This window comes from Xenopus laevis, chromosome 2L (genome assembly GCF_017654675.1).
Source record: "Xenopus laevis strain J_2021 chromosome 2L, Xenopus_laevis_v10.1, whole genome shotgun sequence".
Lineage (NCBI taxonomy): Eukaryota > Metazoa > Chordata > Amphibia > Anura > Pipidae > Xenopus > Xenopus laevis.
The window spans coordinates 119,163,653-119,185,575 of record NC_054373.1 but is presented as its reverse complement, the minus strand read 5'-3'; the positions used below and the strand labels follow the sequence as shown (position 1 = coordinate 119,185,575).

At 39.6% G+C, this 21,923-nt stretch overlaps 1 protein-coding gene across 4 annotated transcripts in view; it reads left to right on the top strand.

The window, feature by feature from the left end:
* herc2.L (HECT and RLD domain containing E3 ubiquitin protein ligase 2 L homeolog) overlaps positions 1-21,923 on the top strand; it is a 133,602-nt gene that overhangs the window by 48,862 nt on the left and 62,817 nt on the right. For all 4 annotated transcript variants that reach the window (XM_018247131.2, XM_018247130.2, XM_018247132.2 and 1 more), the window contains exons 26-41: positions 4-154; positions 542-756; positions 4,579-4,711; positions 4,783-4,910; positions 5,011-5,206; positions 5,341-5,477; positions 6,029-6,202; positions 7,422-7,558; positions 11,584-11,735; positions 11,845-12,036; positions 12,228-12,415; positions 15,271-15,463; positions 15,656-15,838; positions 16,149-16,333; positions 16,563-16,710; positions 20,840-21,036. In XM_018247131.2, the coding sequence (XP_018102620.1) occupies positions 4-154; positions 542-756; positions 4,579-4,711; positions 4,783-4,910; positions 5,011-5,206; positions 5,341-5,477; positions 6,029-6,202; positions 7,422-7,558; positions 11,584-11,735; positions 11,845-12,036; positions 12,228-12,415; positions 15,271-15,463; positions 15,656-15,838; positions 16,149-16,333; positions 16,563-16,710; positions 20,840-21,036 (2,709 nt within the window). The remainder of the gene's footprint in view (positions 1-3; positions 155-541; positions 757-4,578; positions 4,712-4,782; positions 4,911-5,010; positions 5,207-5,340; positions 5,478-6,028; positions 6,203-7,421; positions 7,559-11,583; positions 11,736-11,844; positions 12,037-12,227; positions 12,416-15,270; positions 15,464-15,655; positions 15,839-16,148; positions 16,334-16,562; positions 16,711-20,839; positions 21,037-21,923) is intronic.

Here is a 21,923-nt window from a genome sequence, read left to right as displayed (position 1 = left end):
TAGCCAGATCAAGAAGTTATTGCAGCACCAGACCTCAGCAGTTTGTCTTCCCCTCTCATCGATACTGAGAGAAATTTGGGCCTGCTTCTTGGACTTCATGCATCCTACCTCTCATTAAGTACCCCACTGTCACCTGTGGAAGTTGAATGTGCAAGTAAGTAAGCGCTATACATTGAATCAGCCACTGAATATTAAGGTAAATCTAAATAAATCTGATTCTATTAGGTTACTGATCTTGACCTTTTTGATGTAAATCCTGTAATAAATATGAAGAAACTTAGAGTAGTGACACAAAGGTGGCTTTGAGGTGTTTTTCATGTACACACATTTTAGTAGCACGGCAGGCGGCAACAGAATACCATAAATCTTCACCCACATTTACTTCTGTGACAACTACTTGAAAGCAATACATACACAGCATTACAAAAGATAAATGTAAATTTACTTTGGTTTTTTTTTTTTTTTAAAATTGTATAACTATAAAGGTAAACAGTTGTCTGTTTGAATCTGTTTTCTAAACTTTTTCTTAATTTTGGTATAGAGTGGCTAAGATCTTCTATATTCTCTGGAGGCCTACAAACCAGCCAGATTCATTACAGTTACAATGAAGAAAAAGATGAGGACCATAGCAATTCTCCTGGAAATACGGCTTCCAACAAAGCCAAACAGTATGCGCATAAACTTTCTATGAGTGATCATTCTCAACCCTTTCTTCAGGCTATTGCTGATAACAATACCCAAGATCACAATGTTAAGGTGGGTCTCTTTAAGCCATTTCCTGCTGAATCATTTGACTTAAAAATCTTCTTTGGATCAGGTTATACTGCTAAAACGAATGCAAATAATATATATATATATATATATATATATATATATATATATATATATATATATATATATATATATATATATATATATATATATATATATATATATATATATATACAAATTTTTCAAATGACTTTTTGTTTTTTTGTTATTGCAATTGACCTTTACAAATAATGTTGTAACCTAAACATTGGTCAGTTGGTCTGATGACAAGGTTTGTCCATGGCCGTCTTAAGGCATTTTCATGTAGCTACTAAGTTGGAGGAAAAACTAAAAAGAGCAGTACTGCAAATGGGATGCAACAAAAAACTGTGAATTAAGATATAAAGCACAGGGAGGAAACTGCAGCAATTCCGTAAGTTCTGTGGTTGAGCCTAGTTTATCTTTTACAAACTATAGTCAGGTGATCCCACTGGTGTCTAATAAAAGGGCAGCCAAGTTTGGGAGTTTTACTTTGAAAGCAGCAAGTAAGTTGCAGGTAAAACGTATTCGTCCCTTTTATAAAATGTATAATGAAACCATAGAATTCTTAATGAATCAAATGAAAATTGAGCATAGGACTGGCCAGATATGGGATGACTTTGACGTAGTTGGCCAGCTTAAATATATTGCAATATATGGACAAACAATCCCTGTTTTGTTTAAAGGGTAAGGCATTTTTCAGTAGCAGTATGCACAAAATGTCTCTGTCTTAAATATATTGATAATGGGTTGAGTGCAGAGGACTCTTGTATTTGTCTATATATATATATATATATATATATATATATATATATATACAAATTTTTCAAATGACTTTTAGTTTTTTTGTTATTGCAATTGACCTTTACAAATAATGTTGTAACATAAACATTGGTCAGTTGGTCTGATGACAAGGTTTGTCCATGGCCGTCTTAAGGCATTTTCATGTAGCTACTAAGTTGGAGGAAAAACTAAAAAGAGCAGTACCGCAAATGGGATGCAACAAAAAACTGTGAATTAAGATATAAAGCACAGGGAGGAAACTGCAGCAATTCCGTGAATAAGAAATTACAAGTTAACAATTTAAAAAAAAATACAAGATATTGGAACTATAGTAGACTAGACTTCGAAAAAATCTTATCTACTTGTTTACTTATATCTATGGAAGCTAGAACATCCGTTTTAATATAAATTCAATTAACCTTTTAAATTTATTTTTATTACTGCATCATGTGTTGTTTTGCCTGAAAAAAAAAAAGTTTTATTGCCATTGCGAATAGTGTATTTGCTAATCGAACTGCACAATACCTTTTGTACGTTATTCTGGTGACTATATTGCAATTTTGGTTATTGGTGTATTTTTAGCGATTTTATTTCTGTTTTACCATTTTATTGTATTTTCAGCTTTGCGTAGGTAGGTGTTGTTCGTTTATTTCTGTTTGTAAAACCTATTTGGTCATGCTAAAATATTCAAACTTTGTTTCTGACTGATGCTTACACTGGGCTAAAAAAAACATTGATTGTTGTGATTTTGTTCTGTTACTTTATTTTGCCAATGGAACTTTTGTCTGCTATATATCCATTTGGGTATGTGCAACATAGTTTGGTAAATGTTTGCGTATTGGGCATTAACCTGTTTAGTAGACTCCTGGCGTTCATATTTAGGATGCCTTTTGTTGGTACAGGTATAGGATCCCTTATCCGGAAACCCGATATCCAGAAAGCTCTGAATTACAGAATGGCTGTCTCCCATAGACTCCCATTTTATCTAAATAATCCAAATTTTTAAAAATGATTTCCCTTTTCTCTGTAATAATAAAACAGTAGCTTGTACTTGATCCCAGCTAAAATGTAATTAATCCTTATTGTAAGCAAAACCAGCCTATTGGGTTTATGTAATGTTTAAATGAATTTCTAGTAGACTTAAGGCATGAAGACCCAAATTATGGAAAGATCCGTTATCAGGAAAACCCCAGGTCCCCAGCATTCTGGATAATAGGTCCCATACCTGTACTTTAAGAAATGTGGAGTATATAATGGGATAAAATGAAAAGTTTGTGAAGATTTTAAGAAATGTCATAAAATTTCATAAAAATTTCATAAAAACCGTTATGTTTAGCATAACTTTGCAGTTTGGTAGTTTGCAGTAGAAATATGTAATTACCTGCATTAAATTCACCAGAATGTGTACTTTTGGAAAATATATGGTTTTCTAGGGTCTCTGTACTGTTATGGGGTCTTATGGCGCATAATACACAGGCCGGGTGCTTGTATTGTAGGAGTCAGAGTGGAATGCGTGAAAATTCACATGTGCTATTTTTATTTGGGTTGTCTCTGTATGGTTTGGTAAATCTTTGCATAACAAGCATCAAACTATTCAGCGGGCCCCTAGCATTCATATTTAGGATGCTTTATGCTGGTAATTTACTAAATGTGGGGTATATAATGGGGTAAAATGCAAGCTTTGTGATGATTTTCTGATTTTCATGATTTTTGGGAGTCTCTATGCCAGATACTTTGGTAAACCTATGCACTATGGGTATTAACCTAGAAGCTTTCTTTTTTCCACTGGATGTGGTGTTTCTCCCGTCACTTTTTGTAACCTTTGTGGTCAGTTCCTGTACCCCGTCCTCGGTACTGGCAATCAATTCAAAGTCTATTAGTGGAACAGACCAAGAAATGCAAGAACTCTGCTGCAAAAATTCCTTTTTATTGACACTACATGTTTCGAGCGAAAATGCCCTTTGCTAACTTCATTTTGGGGCCTCCCTATGCACAATGGGCATCAACCTGTTTGGAGGAGCCCTGGCAATCATATTTAGGGTGCCTTGTGATTTAGTAGTTTGGAGCAGAAAGGCATGGGTACCCATTTTAGATTCAGTAGAATGTGTACTTTCCAAAAATGTACAGTTTGGGGGGGGGGGTAAACATATATTTCTATGTTTTTACCCCACAAAAAATGCAGTCAATGCGTACATTTTCCATTAGCTGAAGTGACCCCCAGGACTATTTGGATGTGCTAACTTCATTTTGGAGCCTCCAAATGCCAGGTATTTTGTTATACCTATGCACAATGGGCATCAAACTGTTTAGTGTCTCCCGGCAATCATATTCAAGGTGCTTTTTCTTGGTACCTAATACAGTGTGGGATATGCAGAGCAGCAAAATAAAACCTTTGAAGTGATTTTTTTGGAATTTAAATACAGTTTTAGTAGGGATGCACCGAATCCAGGATTCGGTTCGGGATTCGGCCAGGATTTGGCCTTTTTCACCAGGATTCGGATTTGGCTGAATCCTTCTGCCGGGCCGAACCGAATCCAAATCCTAATTTGCATATGCAAATTAGGGACGGGGAGGGAAATTGAGTGACTTTTTGTCAAAAAAGATGTTTTCCCCCTTCCCACCCCTAATTTGCATATGTAAATTCAGATTTGGGTTCGGCATTCGGCCGAATCTTTCACGAAGGATTCAGGGCTTCAGCCGAATCCAAAATAGGGGATTCGGTGCATCCCTAATTTTTTATAAAAACCACTACATTCAGACAAGCTTTGATGTTTACCCATATTGGAATAAGCCGAATGTGTCCTTTTCAAAAATATATGGTTTTAAACCTACTGTTTCTGGATTTTTTTGGCCTTGGAATCGAAATTATGCCGTTTTCTGCCTGCGTGCAACTGAAATGCGAAATAGTGCTGGCGCTTAAAGGTTAATATTAAGACCACACCTAAAGTTTCTTGTATTTTTCTGACTACTTCTCTCTGTAATTGCAAATATTTGTTTGCTTCTTAGGAATTCCTCTGTCAGATAGAAAGATACTGTAAACAGTGTCACTTGACCACACCAATTACATTTCCTCCAGAGCATCCTGTGGAAGAAGTAGGCCGTTTGCTGCTGTGTTGTCTGCTGAAACATGAAGATTTAGGTAAACATTTATCTTCAAATGTTTTTCAATTACTTGCAGGATTATTATTTAAACATCTCCCATCCTTTCAGGCAATGTGGCTTTGTCTCTCGTTCATCATGGAGCTCTAAGTGTGGAACAAGTCAAGCACAAGACACTACCCAAGTCTGTTGTAGATGTCTGCCGTGTTGTTTACCAGGCTAAGTGCTCCCTTATAAAGGTAAGTGGTGAAAGTGCATTTCGTGAGCTGCAACCATAAATATACTTTTTTTTTAAATTTATTTATTTTTTAAATTAATCTACGTTTTTTCTTGGCACAGACACATCAGGAACAAAGCCGATCTTACAAAGAAGTTTGTGCTCCAGTCATTGAGCGCCTAAGGTTCTTGTTCAATGAACTTCGGCCTGCAGTATGCAATGATCTTTCCATTGTTTCAAAGCTTAAACTTCTGAGTTCTGTTCCCCGTTGGAAAAGAATAGTTCAAAAGATTATACGTGAAAAGAGGAAAAAGAAAGGTATAATTTTTTAATAGAAAACTGCTGCGTATTGTGCCTCTGATTTCTTATTTAATTGTATGCGAAACCATTTGTTTATATCGCTGCATAAGTAATTTTAACTTGGTAGTCATGTCTCCTTACTTTGTTTATAGTGCCAAAAAAATCTGAGTCGGCTGATCTTGATGATTCAAAGCTTGGAAATGAAGAAGGGGAAATGGAGGAATCATGTGTCGTCCCTTCTAGTCCTGTGTCTGCGGATAAGAAGCCTGTTCCTATAAAATCACCAAAGGTAAACAACAAAGTGTTTTTCTTTCTGTGTATAAATCTTTTTAATGATTTGTGCATAAATAGAGCTAGTCAACTAACTCCATAACTCCTAAGCAATGAATCATTAGTTACGATTTACAAGGTGCAGAAAAGAGACTACTAAAAGTTACCATCTACTTGATTTCTGTATTTGAACAATCTTTGCCCATGCCTGTTCTAAACCCTGAAGCCATGGGAACCAGAGAAAACAGGCATTGGCAGTCTATAAAAAAATATAAAAATCTACAGCAAGGAAAATATATATATTGACCATTTTTTAAATTTAACTCCCAAGAACAGTAGCTGTCTTTCTACTCGATATAACCATGTACAACACTTACGTAAAAACAACAAACCTATAATAAATATGTTCGTCTTTGACCAATTGTAAAGATCTCTTGGTGTGGTTTATTTGTTTGTTTAAACATATAATAATGAATATATCATATATTATATAATTTACATAAAGAATATATATTTTCACTGTTCTTGTAGTATTTGCGTTGTCATCAAAAATGGTACCTTTATTTCCAGGACAAGTGGCAACCCATATTAAGCACGGTGGCTGGGGTACACAAATACAAGTGGTTGAAACATAATGTGCAGGGGACATACCCACAGTCAGCACTGCTAGGCACTATTGTTGAATTTGTACTGAAGGAAGAGCCAGTGGATGTGGAAAAAATGAGAAAGTGTTTGTTAAAGCAGGTGAGATTTATAGTTTGCTCCATGTGTTCATATATGTAAGGGCCCACTTATTAAGTCTATGGGGCAGATTCACTAAGGGTCGAATTTCGAAGTTAAAAATACTTCGAAATTCGACCCTCGAATTGAAATCCTTCGACTTCGAATATCGAAGTCGAAGGATTTAGCGCTAAACGTTCGATCGAACGATCAAAGGATTTTTCGTTCGATCGAACGATTAAATCCTTCGAATCGAACGATTCGAAGGATTTTAATCAAATGACCGAATGAATATCCTTCGATCAAAAAAAGTTTAGCAAGCCTATGGGAACCTTCCCCATAGGCTAACATTGACTTCGGTAGGTTTTATCTGCCGAAGTAGGGGGTCGAAGTTTTTTTTAAAGGGAAAGTACTTCGACTATCGAATGGTCGAATAGTCGAACGATTTTTACTTCGAATCGTTCGATTTCGATCGAATTCGAACGAATTTAACCAATTCGATGGTCGAAGTACCCAAAAAATACTTCGAAATTCGAATTTTTTTTCATTCGAATCCTTCACTCGAAGTTAGTGAATCTGCCCCTAAGTATTGGATATGTTTTTACTGGAATAAATTTGCTTTGTTTTATGCTTTGATTAAAGGTTTTTGTTTTCAGATCATTCAAGATTGGAAACAGTGACCTTGGGGCTTTTGCGTTTTTAAGTGTCCTGTTGCAGGGGTTATCAGTTTTTTGTGTTTTTTACTTAGTTACATGTCATATAACAACAAACACTTGCAAGAAGGCCAAAGGGAGGTAAATGACATTGAACGTTGAGTAAACTTGCCCAATGTCCTTTATTTTGAGGCTATTGGCACATAGGGCTGTTTTTCCGTCGGTGGGGAAACGGCAAAAAGCTGATGCAAGTGAATCCACTACTTGTACTATTTCTTACATATGGTACAGATTTTTGCACAAAAATGCATACTTTTGTGCTGTAATACACGCCATGTGTGTTTCTAGGATACTGCAGATGGGAGCACAGTGGCTTTTCTTCATCTGTGTTTCTATGCAGGTGTAGTAGAAACAACCCTTTGTGCCACTAGCCTAAGAGTGCAGTATGGTCAGATGAACATTCACTTGCACTTTCATAGAGTTGAAGTGTAACTACTCTCTATAACTTATGCTGCCCTTGCTTTTTGTGTTGGTAGTTTTTTTAATTATATCGTGTAAGAAACCAACATTTTTTTTGTTTGATTTATTAGTTGGAGAGAGCAGAGGTCCGTCTGGAAGGAATAGATACCATGTTAAAACTTGCAGCAAAAACATTCTTGCTCCCTTCTGTGCAGTATGCCATGTTTTGTGGCTGGCAAAGACTTGCTCCTGAGGGGACCAACTTAAGGTGAGCCATTCCCAGCTTCATGTCTCGGAAATTGTTGGGTGGAAAATAGGGAAGGCAGGGGCAATTGTGTCATTATATTTGGCAATGGTATGTGAGATACAGAAAGAAAGAGGTGGAGTTTGAATGGGGGTGGGAAGAAGGGAAATCTTTAAAAAGAGTGGTGAAACAGATTGGAGGTGCTGTAGAATAAAACTGAAAGGTTTGCATTCTTCACATAATTTCCTTTTTTATAATCCTGTTTAATTCTTTATGCAGCAATATAGCTATTTAAACCTGAATGAATACAAAATAGAATTATGAAAGGAATAGCATACAGTTGCGCTGATCAGCGAGTTGACACCAAACACTTGGAATATTTCCAGTGTAACATCTGCTTGCTTTAGTATTTTATGATGCAACATAATCACTTGATAAATGTTGTAGTCTGAATGAGTGAATACATATTGATGTACTGTGGAACAAAGAAATTTAATCCATTTTCATTTTACAATCAAGCCTACATCCATGGTTTTCAAAGTGGTCTAAGAAGGTACTTAATCAAATTATCCTTTCCAGTTATTCTCCTGTATAATGAACAGCAGTTGAGAAGAGAGGGCTGCATCTATACAATGCTTTTCTTTCAATAACTTTTAAATTAAAAAATATACCCCGGACCTCCTAATGTTGAAGGAAACCCATATGATAGGTCAAAGATTGATGGCGCTCCGGGGACAATGGGTGGCCCGCGCCTATCATGCTACTTTCTCCTCCCATGCCAGAGGTGTTTCTAGAGGGAACCAGAGTCAAACTGACGCAGAAAAGGTTACTCTATGCTACACAGAGAACATTCGATCAGGGGGAAAAAATTTGAAAATCCTGGAGTATCTCTCTAAAGCCCAGACCCCTTTCAATACCTTAACTAAGATAAAATCTACGAATGGGGACACAGTAACTGAGGTAACACACATAGTGGATATTTTTGCCCACTATAACCAACAGCTCTACACTACCAAGGTGTCGTACACTCAATCCGAACTATTGGAATACCTGAATTCCATTATTATACCCGAATTAACCCCCTTGCTCAAAACCCAATTTAATAGTCCCATCACACTAGAGGAGGTGAAAGAAGCAATAACCTCTCTCCAATCGAACAAAACTCCAGGGCCAGATGGATTTCCGGCTGACTGGTATAAGGTATCCACAGAACTCCTTTCCCCCTGGCTCCATAAAACCCTAACCCACACCACAGAGAGTACACGACTACCTCCCTCCTTTAACACTGCACTCATTGTAGTTATTCCCAAAGAAGGCAAGGACCCACTAGAGTGCAGCTCTTATAGACCCATCTTGCTACTTAATGTAGATGCCAAGATATTTGCAAAGCTCCTTGCTAATAGAATTAAGCTAGTAATCGAGGAGTTGATTAGACCAGACCAAACAGGCTTTATGCCAGACCGCTCTACCAATATTAATTTACGCAGATTATTCACTAACATTCACGCCAATCACACTAATCAGGGCTCTCATGTTGTAGTCTCACTCGACGCAGCCAAGGCCTTCTATTCAGTTGAATGGCCCTATCTCATGAAACTTTTGGAGAACTTTGGCCTGGGTGAACAATTCATTAAATGGGTGGGAATGTTCTACGAGTCACCAACAGTGAGGGTTAATGTAAACGGATATCTATCACCAGAATTCTCCCTATCTAGAGGCACCTGTCAAGGCTGCCTGCTATCGCCCTTACTGTTTGCTCTGGCCATAGAGCCCCTTGCCATCCTAATTCGACACTCTCCAGCAGTAACAGGTCTTAAAATGGGAGCGATAGAAGAACCCATATCCCTATACATGGATGATGTGTTGTTATACCTGGATTCTCCTGGTGCCTCACTCCCGGCTGTCCTGAGTATAGTTGAGCAATTAGGACACTTCTTTGGCCTGAGAATTAACTGGGACAAGTCGAGCATTTTCCCCATAGATTCAAACATGGATCCAACCACATTGCCCCACACACCTCTACAATGGGTTACCACATTTAAGTATCTAGGCATCACAGTGCAGAAGGAGCTGACTGCCTTTATCCCTGATAACCTAGACCCCACTCTCAAAACCATGAAGGGAAAACTGTTGGTGTGAGCTAAACTTCCTTTATCTATCTGGGGAAGAATTAGTCTGCTGAAAATTATCTTCCTCCCTAAATTTCTTTATATCTTCCACAACTCACCAATCTACATTCCACCGCAATTCTTTACCTCTTTGGATAAAGTGCAGACCGCCTTCCTCTAAACCCCCCAGGTTTGCTAGAGCCAAGCTCAAGGCACCAATTACAGAGTTAGGTCTAGGCCTCCCACACTGGCAGTTTTACTTCTTAGCAGCACAGGTGTACTATGTTCAATGGTGGTTCTTCCCTGATCCCGTTAATCCTAACGTTCCACTACAGGCAACCCTAGCCACCTCAATTGAGTCACTGAAATACTTACCATTCCGTAAGATATCCAATATTCTAACGGATCATCCAATTATCGGGACACCCTATAAAGTATGGCAGAAGATAATGCCGCTATAATGCCGATAATACAAGCTGAAGCCACCAATTCTTTCTCCAGGCTTGCCACTATGGGGAAATTCCTATCTACCACATTTCCAACAAATTGTACAATACCGTGTGTCGCCTCAGTGGGGCATTTGCACCCTAGGAGAGGTGACCAACGCTGGGGCATTGCTGCCCAGAGATCAAATCAAGCACACTAGAACTGGAGAGCTACTCCCCTGGTTCTCATACTTACAACTTCAGCAGGCCTTTCGACAGCAATTTTAGAGAGCTATAGTGCCTTTTGCACTCACCAACATTGAAATCACTTTCCGAAACCCCTCTTCCAAAAAGTTGGACACCACGCTGTATTCTATGCTTCTCTCCATACTCCAGTCCCCCTTTTCCACAGCTTACACAATGTGGCACCAGGACCTGCCAGAGTTAGACAATGAGTACTGGGAGGAGGCAACAGGTAAAGCATATAATAAATTGATCTCTACCAGAGACAAGCTAATCCAATTCAAAATTATCCATAGACTCCACCTGACCCCTCTACGACTACATCGTATGGGGATTCGGGACTCCTCCCGTTGCCCTAAATGCAATGCCTCTGGGGCTGACTACCTCCATCTAATATGGCTATGCCCACAAATTTATCACTTTTGGGAACAAATTCTGGACTTCATCCAGAACACAACATACCTGCCAAAAATACTAGCACCCAAGGCTTGCCTTTTTGGTATCATAGATGATATTTATTTAGACTTGGCAGCACATACTCTGTTTAGAACCATTCTTTTCTATGCCAGGAAGTCCATCCTTCTACAGTGGATGGCCCACTCTTCTCCAACACTCACCAGTTGGCTCAATCTAGTGAGAGCGCATCTCCCACTGATACAGCTTACTTACATGGCAAGAGGGTGCCCGCAAAAATATGATAAGATTTGGGGTGATTGGGTGGAAGCTATAAACCAGCATCTAACATCTTGTGGCCTTCCCCCCCTGTGACTAAATAGGGAAACTGAACCCACCCCCTGGTACTCCAGATCCCTGATAACGTCATGTATTAACTCCTAATCTTCATCTTAATCACTGTATCTAAGATATTTTGGGATTAAAAATGCAATAAGTCGATGAACCAATGTTGTATTGTTTAATGTTTTTTTTTTTGTATGTTATAAATGCATAAATAAAAACCATTTTAACTTAAACTTAAATTAAAACATAAGCAAACACTTTTTCAGTATGTTGGCTACAGGGATATACTGCCCCTTCAAATCTTTTTGGTGGTATATATTCAGGTATTGAAATCTATTTTAATGAATTTGTCAGCAGAGTGTTCAGTCTAATGGGCAGTGCTGTGGCAAGCAAGTTCATTATCTGCACAGAGTTTTTTCTGCCTGTGCTTGAGTGAATATCCTCTGGGTACTCAGGGTTCCTTCCACACTCAACTACATACAAGCAGGTTTATTGGTTTCTGATAATTGACTCATTCCTGTTCTTTTTTTTATAGTGAGCCACTGACTGACTGCTTAAAAGATGTTGACTTAATTCCCCCCTTCAACCGAATGCTGCTGGAGGTGACCTTTGGGAAACTGTATGCTTGGGCTGTTCAAAACATAAGGAACACACTGTTGGATGCCAGCAGCCGTTTTAAAGAAATGGGTGAGTAAAGAGTCATGGAGTGATTTTTTTTAAGTTTAACGGACTATAGCTCTTACCTTTTACATGAATTGCTTCTTTTTCACCGCTGTGCTTGATTGTTTTGTTTTAGGTATCCAGCCTGTCCCACTACAGACCATCACTAATGAAAATCCTTCTGGTCCAAGTCTGGGTACTATTCCACAAGCACGTTTTATGTTGGTTTTGGTGAATATGCTTACATGCCAGCATGGGGCAAAGAGTCTTAACCTTCTTCTTAACTCTGGAATGCTAGCACTGACACAGACCATTCTGCGACTGATTGGTAAGTAGTAAACCAATACTGCCATTCTTTCAGTCAGTTTATTTAACTGTATTTTACTTATAGCAATGAAAAGCAAAATGTTAGAAAGAAATAGTTGCTAGAGAGTAAATCATGTTCGTAAATTAACTCTTGGCACTTCTACTTTTTTCACCGATTTGCTGTGACCAGTATTCCTTTATTTATTTGCAAAGGTCCCAGCTGTGATAACAGTGAGGATGATACTAGCGTGTGCATCATGGGTGCCTCAGCCACTGTACTGGAAGAGTCCAGAAAGGAGACCACACCAGTGCAACTCCCTGCATCTGGACCAGAATTAGCTACTATGATGAAAATTGGTACTAGAGTTATGAGGGGAGTGGATTGGAAATGGGGGGACCAGGTAAGCGGGTATAAACTCTGTGGGATTCTGACATCTGAGATTGACAGAATGGCTTTTACTGGAACATAATAGGAGTGAATTTACTTTTTGATTAAACAATAAAGGAGATGTGAACTCAAAAATACAATGAAGCAAATCCCATTCTAATTGCTTTAATTATTTTTATTTAGTGGTTTTAAAATTATTTGTAAAGCTGCTATTGAAATCAGTAGTCTGTCCCTAACTAAATCTTTGCAAACACGGAGCACCAGCGATATATAGATTGGAAGGACCTAATACTAAAGCGGCCTGGCTATGATACAAAGACGTTTACAAATGTGGTCGGAGTAGATGTAAATCATGCGCATTACTTAATGTCTCTACAAGTTTCAGTAGTACAAATACTAAGAAACAATATCCAGTTAAACAATACTATAACTGTTGTTCTAAATGTGTTGTTTACCTCGCTACCTGTACTTGCGGCACACAATATGTAGGTCAGACCACACGAAGCGCTGGAGTCAGGTTTTTGGAACACCTGTCAGCAGTTGATAGAGGCGATAAAAGATCGGCTATTGCCAAACATATTATAGAATGTCATGATGGAGTTTCAGATATTAGTTTTCAGATTATTGACAGTCCAAGATTTAACATTAGAAGAGGTGATAAGGATAAGACCCTGTCTAGGTTAGAGACTTGTTAGATTTTTGAGTTGAGGACCATAAATACTTATGGAGGACTCAATCGAGATTGGGAATTAACTGGCTTTTTTTTTTTATTTCGTTCCTCCTCCCATGTTTTGATTGCCTATGGATTTCGGATAATGTTTGGCTCGTTGATGAATTTGTAAATTGATGATTGTTGGTCATTTATTTATGTTTAATTTACATTTAATTAATTATATACAATATATAAATATATTAATGTTGGTATTTTTCAGTTAATGGAATCTCATTCTGCTTAATTAAGTCAGTTTTGGTTGTAATTATAATTATACGATATACTGTCCGTCTAATATGTAATATGCAATATCTTGTAATTGCACACTTCCTTTGTTTCTGCATTAGATCGTGTGGTTTCACCCACGATAGGGTTAATGTTTTTAGAAGGGGTGTGGTATTGTGCTTTTAAATACTCACATGAGCTAATACAATTTAGCTTTTTTAGGAAGTGGGTTATCCACGAAACGCGTCAAAGCTATTGAGCTCACTACGCTCTGTTATTATATTTTAAATGCATTTCTAATAAATGGATGTTTTTAACTCGCTGGTGCTCCGTGTTTGCAAAGATTTTGTTGGAGGTTACACGCATCGGGAGTGTTCTTCACGTGCAGCACAGTGGACATACATCAACGGGTCTGTGAGTGCTCCTGTTTTCCTTTTGTTTGACTAGTCTGTCCCTAACTGCCTGTCCTGATTCTTGAAACAATGTTGCTGAAGCCAGCTTTCCTCCAGCCAAGACTCTCACATTGATTTGCATGTCTCTTAATCAACTGGCTTTCACTGCATAGTGGACAGTGGCTTTGAATTACATTAGGCAAAATGTATTTGAATGATTGAGCCAGCTGTTTAAAGGGAAGTAAAGTCTAAAATAGAATAAAGCTAGAAATGCTGAATTTTGTATACTAAACATAAACATGAACTTACTGCACCACAAGCCTAATCAAACAAATGATGTATGCTTTCAAAGTTGGCCACATGGGGTCACCTTCTTGTAACTTTGTTATACATCTTTGCAAAACCAAGACTGTGCGCATGCTCAGTGTGGTCTGGGCTGCTTAGGGATCGTCATAAATTATCAAAACATCACAAGTCGAATAATATCTGCCAGAAGCCGATACAGCAAGACTGATTAATAATCAGAATACGCAGATTGCACTGGGTCCTTTGTTGTCATGTAATCTAATGTGGATTTTACAGTTTTTGTATTGTTTAATACAAACTTTCTCCAACTCTGCAGAACCAGTGGCTGCATTAAATTAATCCTCCAAATAGAATCCCGGTTTATCTGTATAAATCTGGCTCCATGATCTTTGTCCCTGCAGCTGGAGTTGGAAACAGTAAAGGGGATGTAAAGGCAAAAATAAAATCCAATACAAATATCTACACAGTTGCAGACTGCTCCACAGGGATACAAACAAAACTGCTCCCCCTGCTGTTCATAAGTATGATTGTTTCCCTGCAGAGCAGTTAGGGACTGTCTGACAATTCCTATCCACAGCAGTAAATGAAGGGAGAATTTCACTGCATACAGTCAGGTTTCTTATAAAAACGATACACGTTTTTTAATTAAAGTATATTGGAGATAGGTTTCTTTTTCATTAAAGAAAGTAAAAATGGGATTTTATTTTTTTGCCTTTACATGCCCTTTAAATTGATGATTTTGTAAGGGTGTGTTTAGTAATTGCAGCAATCTTCTTTAACAGACTATGGAAAAATAAAAAAAAGCTATGTGTAACTTTTTACTACCAACTCATCAACTGTATGAAAGCAATGCATATTTGTTACTATCTCCTTACAGATTCTATTATATTTATTATAATGTATCTGGAAATTTCAGTTGTTAAGTAGAAACTCTACCTTATTATTTTTTCCTGCACCATGCTACATTGATATTCAGGCATTTTGCATATTTCGGTAACTCTGTTATATTATCCAGCAGTCTTTGTGACCACCCGGTAATGCTGACTAGAGTTGCATGCTTCTTTTGTTTTGACTAAAAAGATAACCTTGCAATGCTAACCCTTGTATGCAATTAGTATTGGCATATAGGCTTTTGGGAGATCTAGTAACGTATAGCATACTTTTGTATCTTCTACACTAAAGCAGTCTGGTGTTTCAGATGTTGCAAATATGTTTTATTCTTTCTTTACCTAGGATGGCCCCCCTCCTGGATTGGGCCGTGTGATTGGAGAACTTGGAGAAGATGGCTGGATAAGAGTTCAGTGGGATACAGGCAGCACAAATTCTTACAGAATGGGGAAAGAAGGCAAATATGACCTAAAACTGACAGAACCACCACCAGCTACTCAAACTATGGCTGAGGATTCTGACACAGAGGATGATTCAGGTTTGCAATGGATATTTTTGTTTTCTTATATTTTGTTTCTGCTGTGTGTACAGTGTTGGTCATATCTAGCCAAACAATTTTGTGATGAATTGTTTTATTTACATGCGTTCTTCCTGAAATTGGAGCAACTCTTTTGCTTTAAGGTCTTATGCATGTTGGTTAGCATTAAGTGCAGTGCTTTTGTGATTCCAGAAGGAGAACAGGTAGACCGAAACCTGCACCCTACCTCTTTGATGCTCATGAGCACAGTGAATCTGCTCCAGGGTCTATGCCTTTCAGCAGGAGTCAATGCCGAGGTCATGCAGTCTGAAGCAACTAGGACCCTATGTGGTTTGCTGCGCATGCTGGTGGAAAGTGGAACCATGGACAAAACAAGTGAGTGTTTTTATGCATTGGAATAATTGTATATGAAAATACACCTAATAGCATACTAAAAAGTGATTGCTATCATTACCTGTGGGTTTTGCTTCAACTTTTTTTGCACCTTATTTCACAAACAGAACTCTGCATTATTAATATTCTTGGAAGGCAAAATCAGGCCTTGAGTGACCACATAAAGGTTTCTTCCTCAACACATTTCTCTCCTATTAAGTGGTTTTAACTGTTTCCAGCTTTCATTGCCCTTAAAGAGAAGGGTTGGATTTTGTTACTTACATAAAGTAATGCAATTTTTTATTTTTTGCAGGCACCCAGTCTAATAAGCTAGTATATAGAGAGCAACACAGAAGTTGGTGCACTTTGGGGTTTATAAGGAGCATAGCCCTTATGCCACAAATGTGCAGTACGCTCAGCATGCCACAGTGGATCTCGCTACTCATGAAAATTGTTGAAGGACCAGAATCATTTTCTGCTGCTTCACTGCAACGACAGGTAATTCATGTGTGCTAGTGGTCCAGTAAACCATAGAAACCAATAGGCAACTAGCGTTTACTGGACAGCTGTTTGAAAACAAACATCTAGTTGATAGTAATGGATTGCTAGAAATGAACAAACTTTTTTTCTGCTTGCTACCCATAATTTTTTTTTTCAGAATTGTATTATGACAAATCTAAAACTAAGATTTAAGAGTTTAATTTAATGTTTACCTCTCTTTGTCTAGATCCTTGCTGTTAGACTTTTACAAGCTGTTCTTCCATCTTGGGATAAAAATGAAAGATCATGTGACATGAAAATACTTGTTGAAAAACTTTTCAGCTTCCTGGGAAGCCTGCTGAGCACGTGTTCTTCTGATATTCCTCTTCTTCGTGGTAAATAAATAATATTATGCTACTTAGTGAGCTAAAACTAATGAGCTAAAACATTGACTAATGATTTTATTTATTACTTTGTTGTAAATGTTCAGGATTCTCGTATTCATCTGCTGACCATGTTTAATTGGATAAATTGTGGGCCATAGAAGGACTGACCGGTGTTTGTCCATGAGCTAAACTATGAAATAATTTAAAGGGTAATGTGGGGTATCCCAAACTCAGAACAGACTTCAAGGACCCAGTCGTGGCTCACACTTCAGCCTATAACAGCCACCTTTGGCTTCGGGACTAGCCCTCCGCTAATTAGATGCTGCCAGGTCTTAACGTGAGAGCCCCAAGGAGAGAGTTCTGCGTCATCGAAAGCCAGGCTGGGTTGGTAACAGTCAGACAATGCTGTACGAATACAGGAGACACAGGAATAGTCGGGGTCACATGCCAGGTCAAACACACCGATATCGTGGTACAGAAAAGGATCCAAGAGAATACAAGAGACAAGGCAGTGGTCAAGACAGCCACCGAGTTAGACGTGGTCAAGGACAGGAAGGGTCAATAACAGATCAGGAATACCTTTCTCTGTTGCCTCAGGGGGACACAGGGAACAGCTGGGGTTAAGCTCCACCCTTCTGGAGGCAGGTCACTAGAATAATTGATTAAAGGGGCGTGACCTAGGGTCTGGCTTAACCCGGTGGGAGCAATTGGCAACTTCCTGGGATGCTCAGGCACCATTTTGGTTTGTGCTCCTCAGGTGGAACGCACGCATGCAGCACAAGTCACTTATTTTATGTGCACCAAATGCAATTCTAAGATCTCAGGGGGTCAGGAGGAGCCTCTTTGCAGATCTTGTTCCTGGGGGCACGGAGTTGCGGCCATCCCCAGGCCCATACCCTCTCTCTCGGGACCCCAGTCGTGTACCTCCACTTTAGATGACCATCCTCTAGATGGGGGAACTAGTAGTTCCACAGACCCTTCAGCCCCCAATTGGGCTATCCAGCTTTCACAATCTCCTCAGAGTTTACCCTCCATTGCAGGCAACTTGGGTAAAGCTTTAGCCAAACTGGGCCAGAAGTCCAGCGGAAAATGCAAAAGAGCAGACAGTTCCAAAGGGGAATCTATAACTCACTCCCCTTCAGAGGGCTCCTCAGCAAGAACGGAGTCGGAGGACGAACTCCCGCTTCCGTCGTGTCCTCCAGTGAAGAGGAGGAAGAAGAAGCATCTAGATATTGCCCGATCAACAATCTCAAATGGCGAGTTTATTCAAGAGACAACACAAGACAGCTCACGATCAACTCATGACAAGTGGAATTAACCTGAACGTCCTATCCCTTCCCCAAGGAATGGGTGGACAAGTGGTCTATGCCACCCACAGTCGATGCACCAGTATCCAGGCTTTCTAAGACCACGGCTCTACCAGTCACTGCCGCGATGGCATTTAAAAACCCATCTGACAGACGACTAGAGGGTTTCTTGAGATCAGTATACTCATCTGCTGGATCTACTCTATGCCAAGTACTGGCCTCTACCTGGGTCTCCAGGTCCATACAGACATGGGCCGAGTCTCTAGTCAAGGACATTCAAGACAGAGTTCCCAGAACTGAACTTCTCTCCACAGCACTTCCTTCCTCAATCCAAAAACAGAACAGCGGGGGAAATTTTTTTAAGGCCAAAGCGGACGTTGTACCAGATGTAACCACACGTTCCAAATTTCTAGCAAAAGCCAGTGCTAAGGGACGCCCAGCATGGAAACCCAACAAGTTCCACAAGAAGACCACAGCCGACAAATCAACTTCAGCTTGACAGGGCACTCCCTCCAGAGTCCCCGCAACCAATCGGGGGCAGGTTGCTTCAATTCCGCAAGGTGTGGAACAAACATTCGTCAGACAATTGGGTCAACGAAATTATTTCGGAAGGCTATCATCTGGACTTCTGTTCCCATAGCCCCAGAAAATTCCTGATGTCCAGCAGACTTCCAACCACTCCATCCAAGGCTCAAGCATTCTTGCACTGTATATCCAAAATGGAACACAACGGGGTGATTGTTCCAGTGCCCCCGTCTGAGAAATTGTACCAGATGTAACCATTAACCACACCGTACCAGATGTAAACGTTAACCACACCGTTCCAATTTTCTAGTAAAAGCCAGTGCTAAGGGACGCCCAGCATGGAAACCCAACAAGTTCTACAAGAAGACCCCAGCCGACAAATCCACTTCAGCTTGACGGGGCACTCCCTCCAGAGTGCCGCAACCAATCGGGGGCAGGTTGCTTCAATTCCGCAAGGTGTGGAACCAACATTCGTCAGACAATTGGGTCTACAAAATTATTTCGGAAGGCTATCATCTGGACTTCTGTTCCCATAGCCCCAGAAAATTCCTGATGTCCAGACTTCCAACCACTCCATCCAAGGCTCAAGCATTCTTGGACTGTATATCCAAAATGGAACACTACGGGGTGATTGTTCCAGTGCCCCGTCTGAGAAATTCTCCGGGTTCTACTCCAATCTCTTCCTGGTTCCCAAGAGAGACGGATCATTCAGACCCGTCCTCGACTTGAAGTACCTCAACAAACACATACAATCTGTACACTTCAAAATGGAGACCTTACGATCTGTGATTCGAGGAATGGAATCTGAGCAACTGATAATGTCCCTGGATATCAAGGATGCTTACCTTCACATTCCGATCTGGCCGCCACATCATCGCTTCCTGAGAATTGCCTTCAAGAACCATTGCTATCAGTTTGTGGCTCTTTCATTCAGCCTCTCATCCGCCCCCTGGGGCTTCACCAAATTAATTGCGGTAACCGCAGCCTCCTTATATCTTCAGGGAATTTAAGTGACACCCTACCTGGACGAACTTCTGCTGAAGTCCAGGACAAGGGAGAAGGGCAGATCAGATCTCCAGAGGGAGATTCTACTGCTCCAAGACTTTGGATGGACTGGGACAAATCCAGTCTCGTCCCCAGCTACCAGATGACATGTCTGGATCTACAGTTTAACACCCTCACCCAGCTGTTGACTCTGCCATTAGACAAACAGAGGAAGTTAAGATATCAGGTCAACCTACTAGCTTCCATCCAGTACCCCACTGCTCATCTGGGCATGAAGGTATTGGGATTGATGGTTTCCTGCATGGAGGCGGTGCCATTCGCACAGATACACCTGCGCCCTCTACAAGCCAACATACTTTTCGGCTGGAGGGAGTGCATGTTTGCCCAAGGCCCCTTGAAATATTTAAACTTCGCACCAACCGCAATGATGTAAGATGCCAATCTGTGTCAAAACCCGGAAGTGCACCGGGCGCACAAACCTCCAGAACTGCGCAAAAAGAAACCGGACGCGGTGGGCATCCCCGCCGTGCTCCTAAAGGTATATTTATTACAGAAAGTTTGAATAACTAACCTGTGATACAGTACTCCTTTCGCAGTATGCATGTATGGTGGAGCGTTTGCCTGTATTTTGTTTTGTCCAGTTTGACCATCCGTATAGATGTGCTGAAATAACTGATTTGCTTGTTATGAAGCAAATACAGAGCAGCACTCTTCACTCCATAGGGCATTACAATGCATCATATGTATACTTTGGGAGTGGTGTGAACAGATCGAATGGAAAAGCATACAGAAGGCTGTAAGTTTATCAGTTGTTTTTTTGCTACAGATTAGGAATTCAAATGAGCAGCACTCCAGATAAAAACGCCTTTATATATTGTAAGCAGGGCAACAAAGACAGCAACGTTTCGAGCCTACATGGCTCTTTGTCAAACTTGACAAGCTCTGTCTTTGTTGCCCTGCTTACAATAAATAAAGGTGTTTTTATCTCGAGTGCTGCCCATTTGAATTCCTGACAAGTATTTACATATGTGGAAGGACACGAGGGAAAGTGCACCCGTAAACCAAATACGCAAACAAGTGAGTCCGACCTGAATTGGCTATAATCGTTTGTTACAGATTTGCTTGTTGTAAAACCAACTTCATTCTTTGTTTTTTTTTTGAATACTTGACTAATTCTGATGGTCATTGTGGAATAAAACCGTATATGGCAGTCCAAAGTTAATTAAAAAGAAAAAAAAATAAGTTTTTCATAATTGTAAGTAAAATAATTAGGTCTTGCTTATACTTTTCTATGTTTGTAGAATCTACTTTGAGGAGAAGGAAGGCACGCCCACAAGCATCGTTGACGGCCACCCATAGCAGTACCTTGGCAGAGGAGATTGTAGCTTTACTGCGCACACTTCATTCACTAAATCAGTGGAATGGGCTAATCAACAAATATATAAACTCACAGCTCAACTCTGTCACCAATATTTTTGAAGGAAAACGTGTTGACATGGTAAGAAGCATATGCTGCTGCACTGTGTTTGATCAGTGTACTTAGGGAACATCTCTTGTGACTTCTCAACGATCCTAAACCTACCTCAAGACTATTTCAGCCATGTGCTACATAAGTGGAATGTACATTTTAGTGTTGAAAGTTAAGAGTTGTTGTGGCTGTAAGAAAATCAAACCAACATTTCCCACTATATTTATTTACCATAAAGTCTGTAAGCTATCTTAAAAATATAGAAACTCAGACTGCCTGAACCTACAACTGGTTTTGATACTAACAGTCAAAATCTTATTGTCTGACTGAGGTTTATTTTATTCTTTTAAAGGAGAACAATATGTTCTAAAAGAAAATGCACTCAAGAGATAAATTATATCCTAAAAAGTGACCTGTTAATCTTAAAGTAGGCATATGCATAACAGGAAATATTGCTCTTTTACATCTTGAGCCGCCATTGAGTGTTCACTCAATAAGAACCTGATAGGAATACGTCTAGGTTGTGTAAAAAGTGTGGGAGTACAAGACTAAGGGGCCCATTTACTAGCGGTCGAAGTGAATTTTCGAATTCAAAAACGAATTTCGAAGTAATTTTTGGGTACTTCGACCATCGAATAGGCCAAAATTCGATTTGAATTGAAAAAACTTCACAAATTCGACCATTCCAAAATCGAAGTACTGTCTCTTTAAAAACTTCGACACTTCGCCACCTTAAAGGGGACCTGTCACCTTTCAACAACCTAAAATAAACCTCTGTAATGAAATCCGCATCAGTAAATAAGTTAAACGCCATAATTTGTACCTTTGTACGCTAAGCCGTTCTCCCCCAAACCGCCGTTGTATTTCGAAGCGGTGGAAGCCGCCATATTGTTCCTCCAAGCGCCATTTTACTCCTC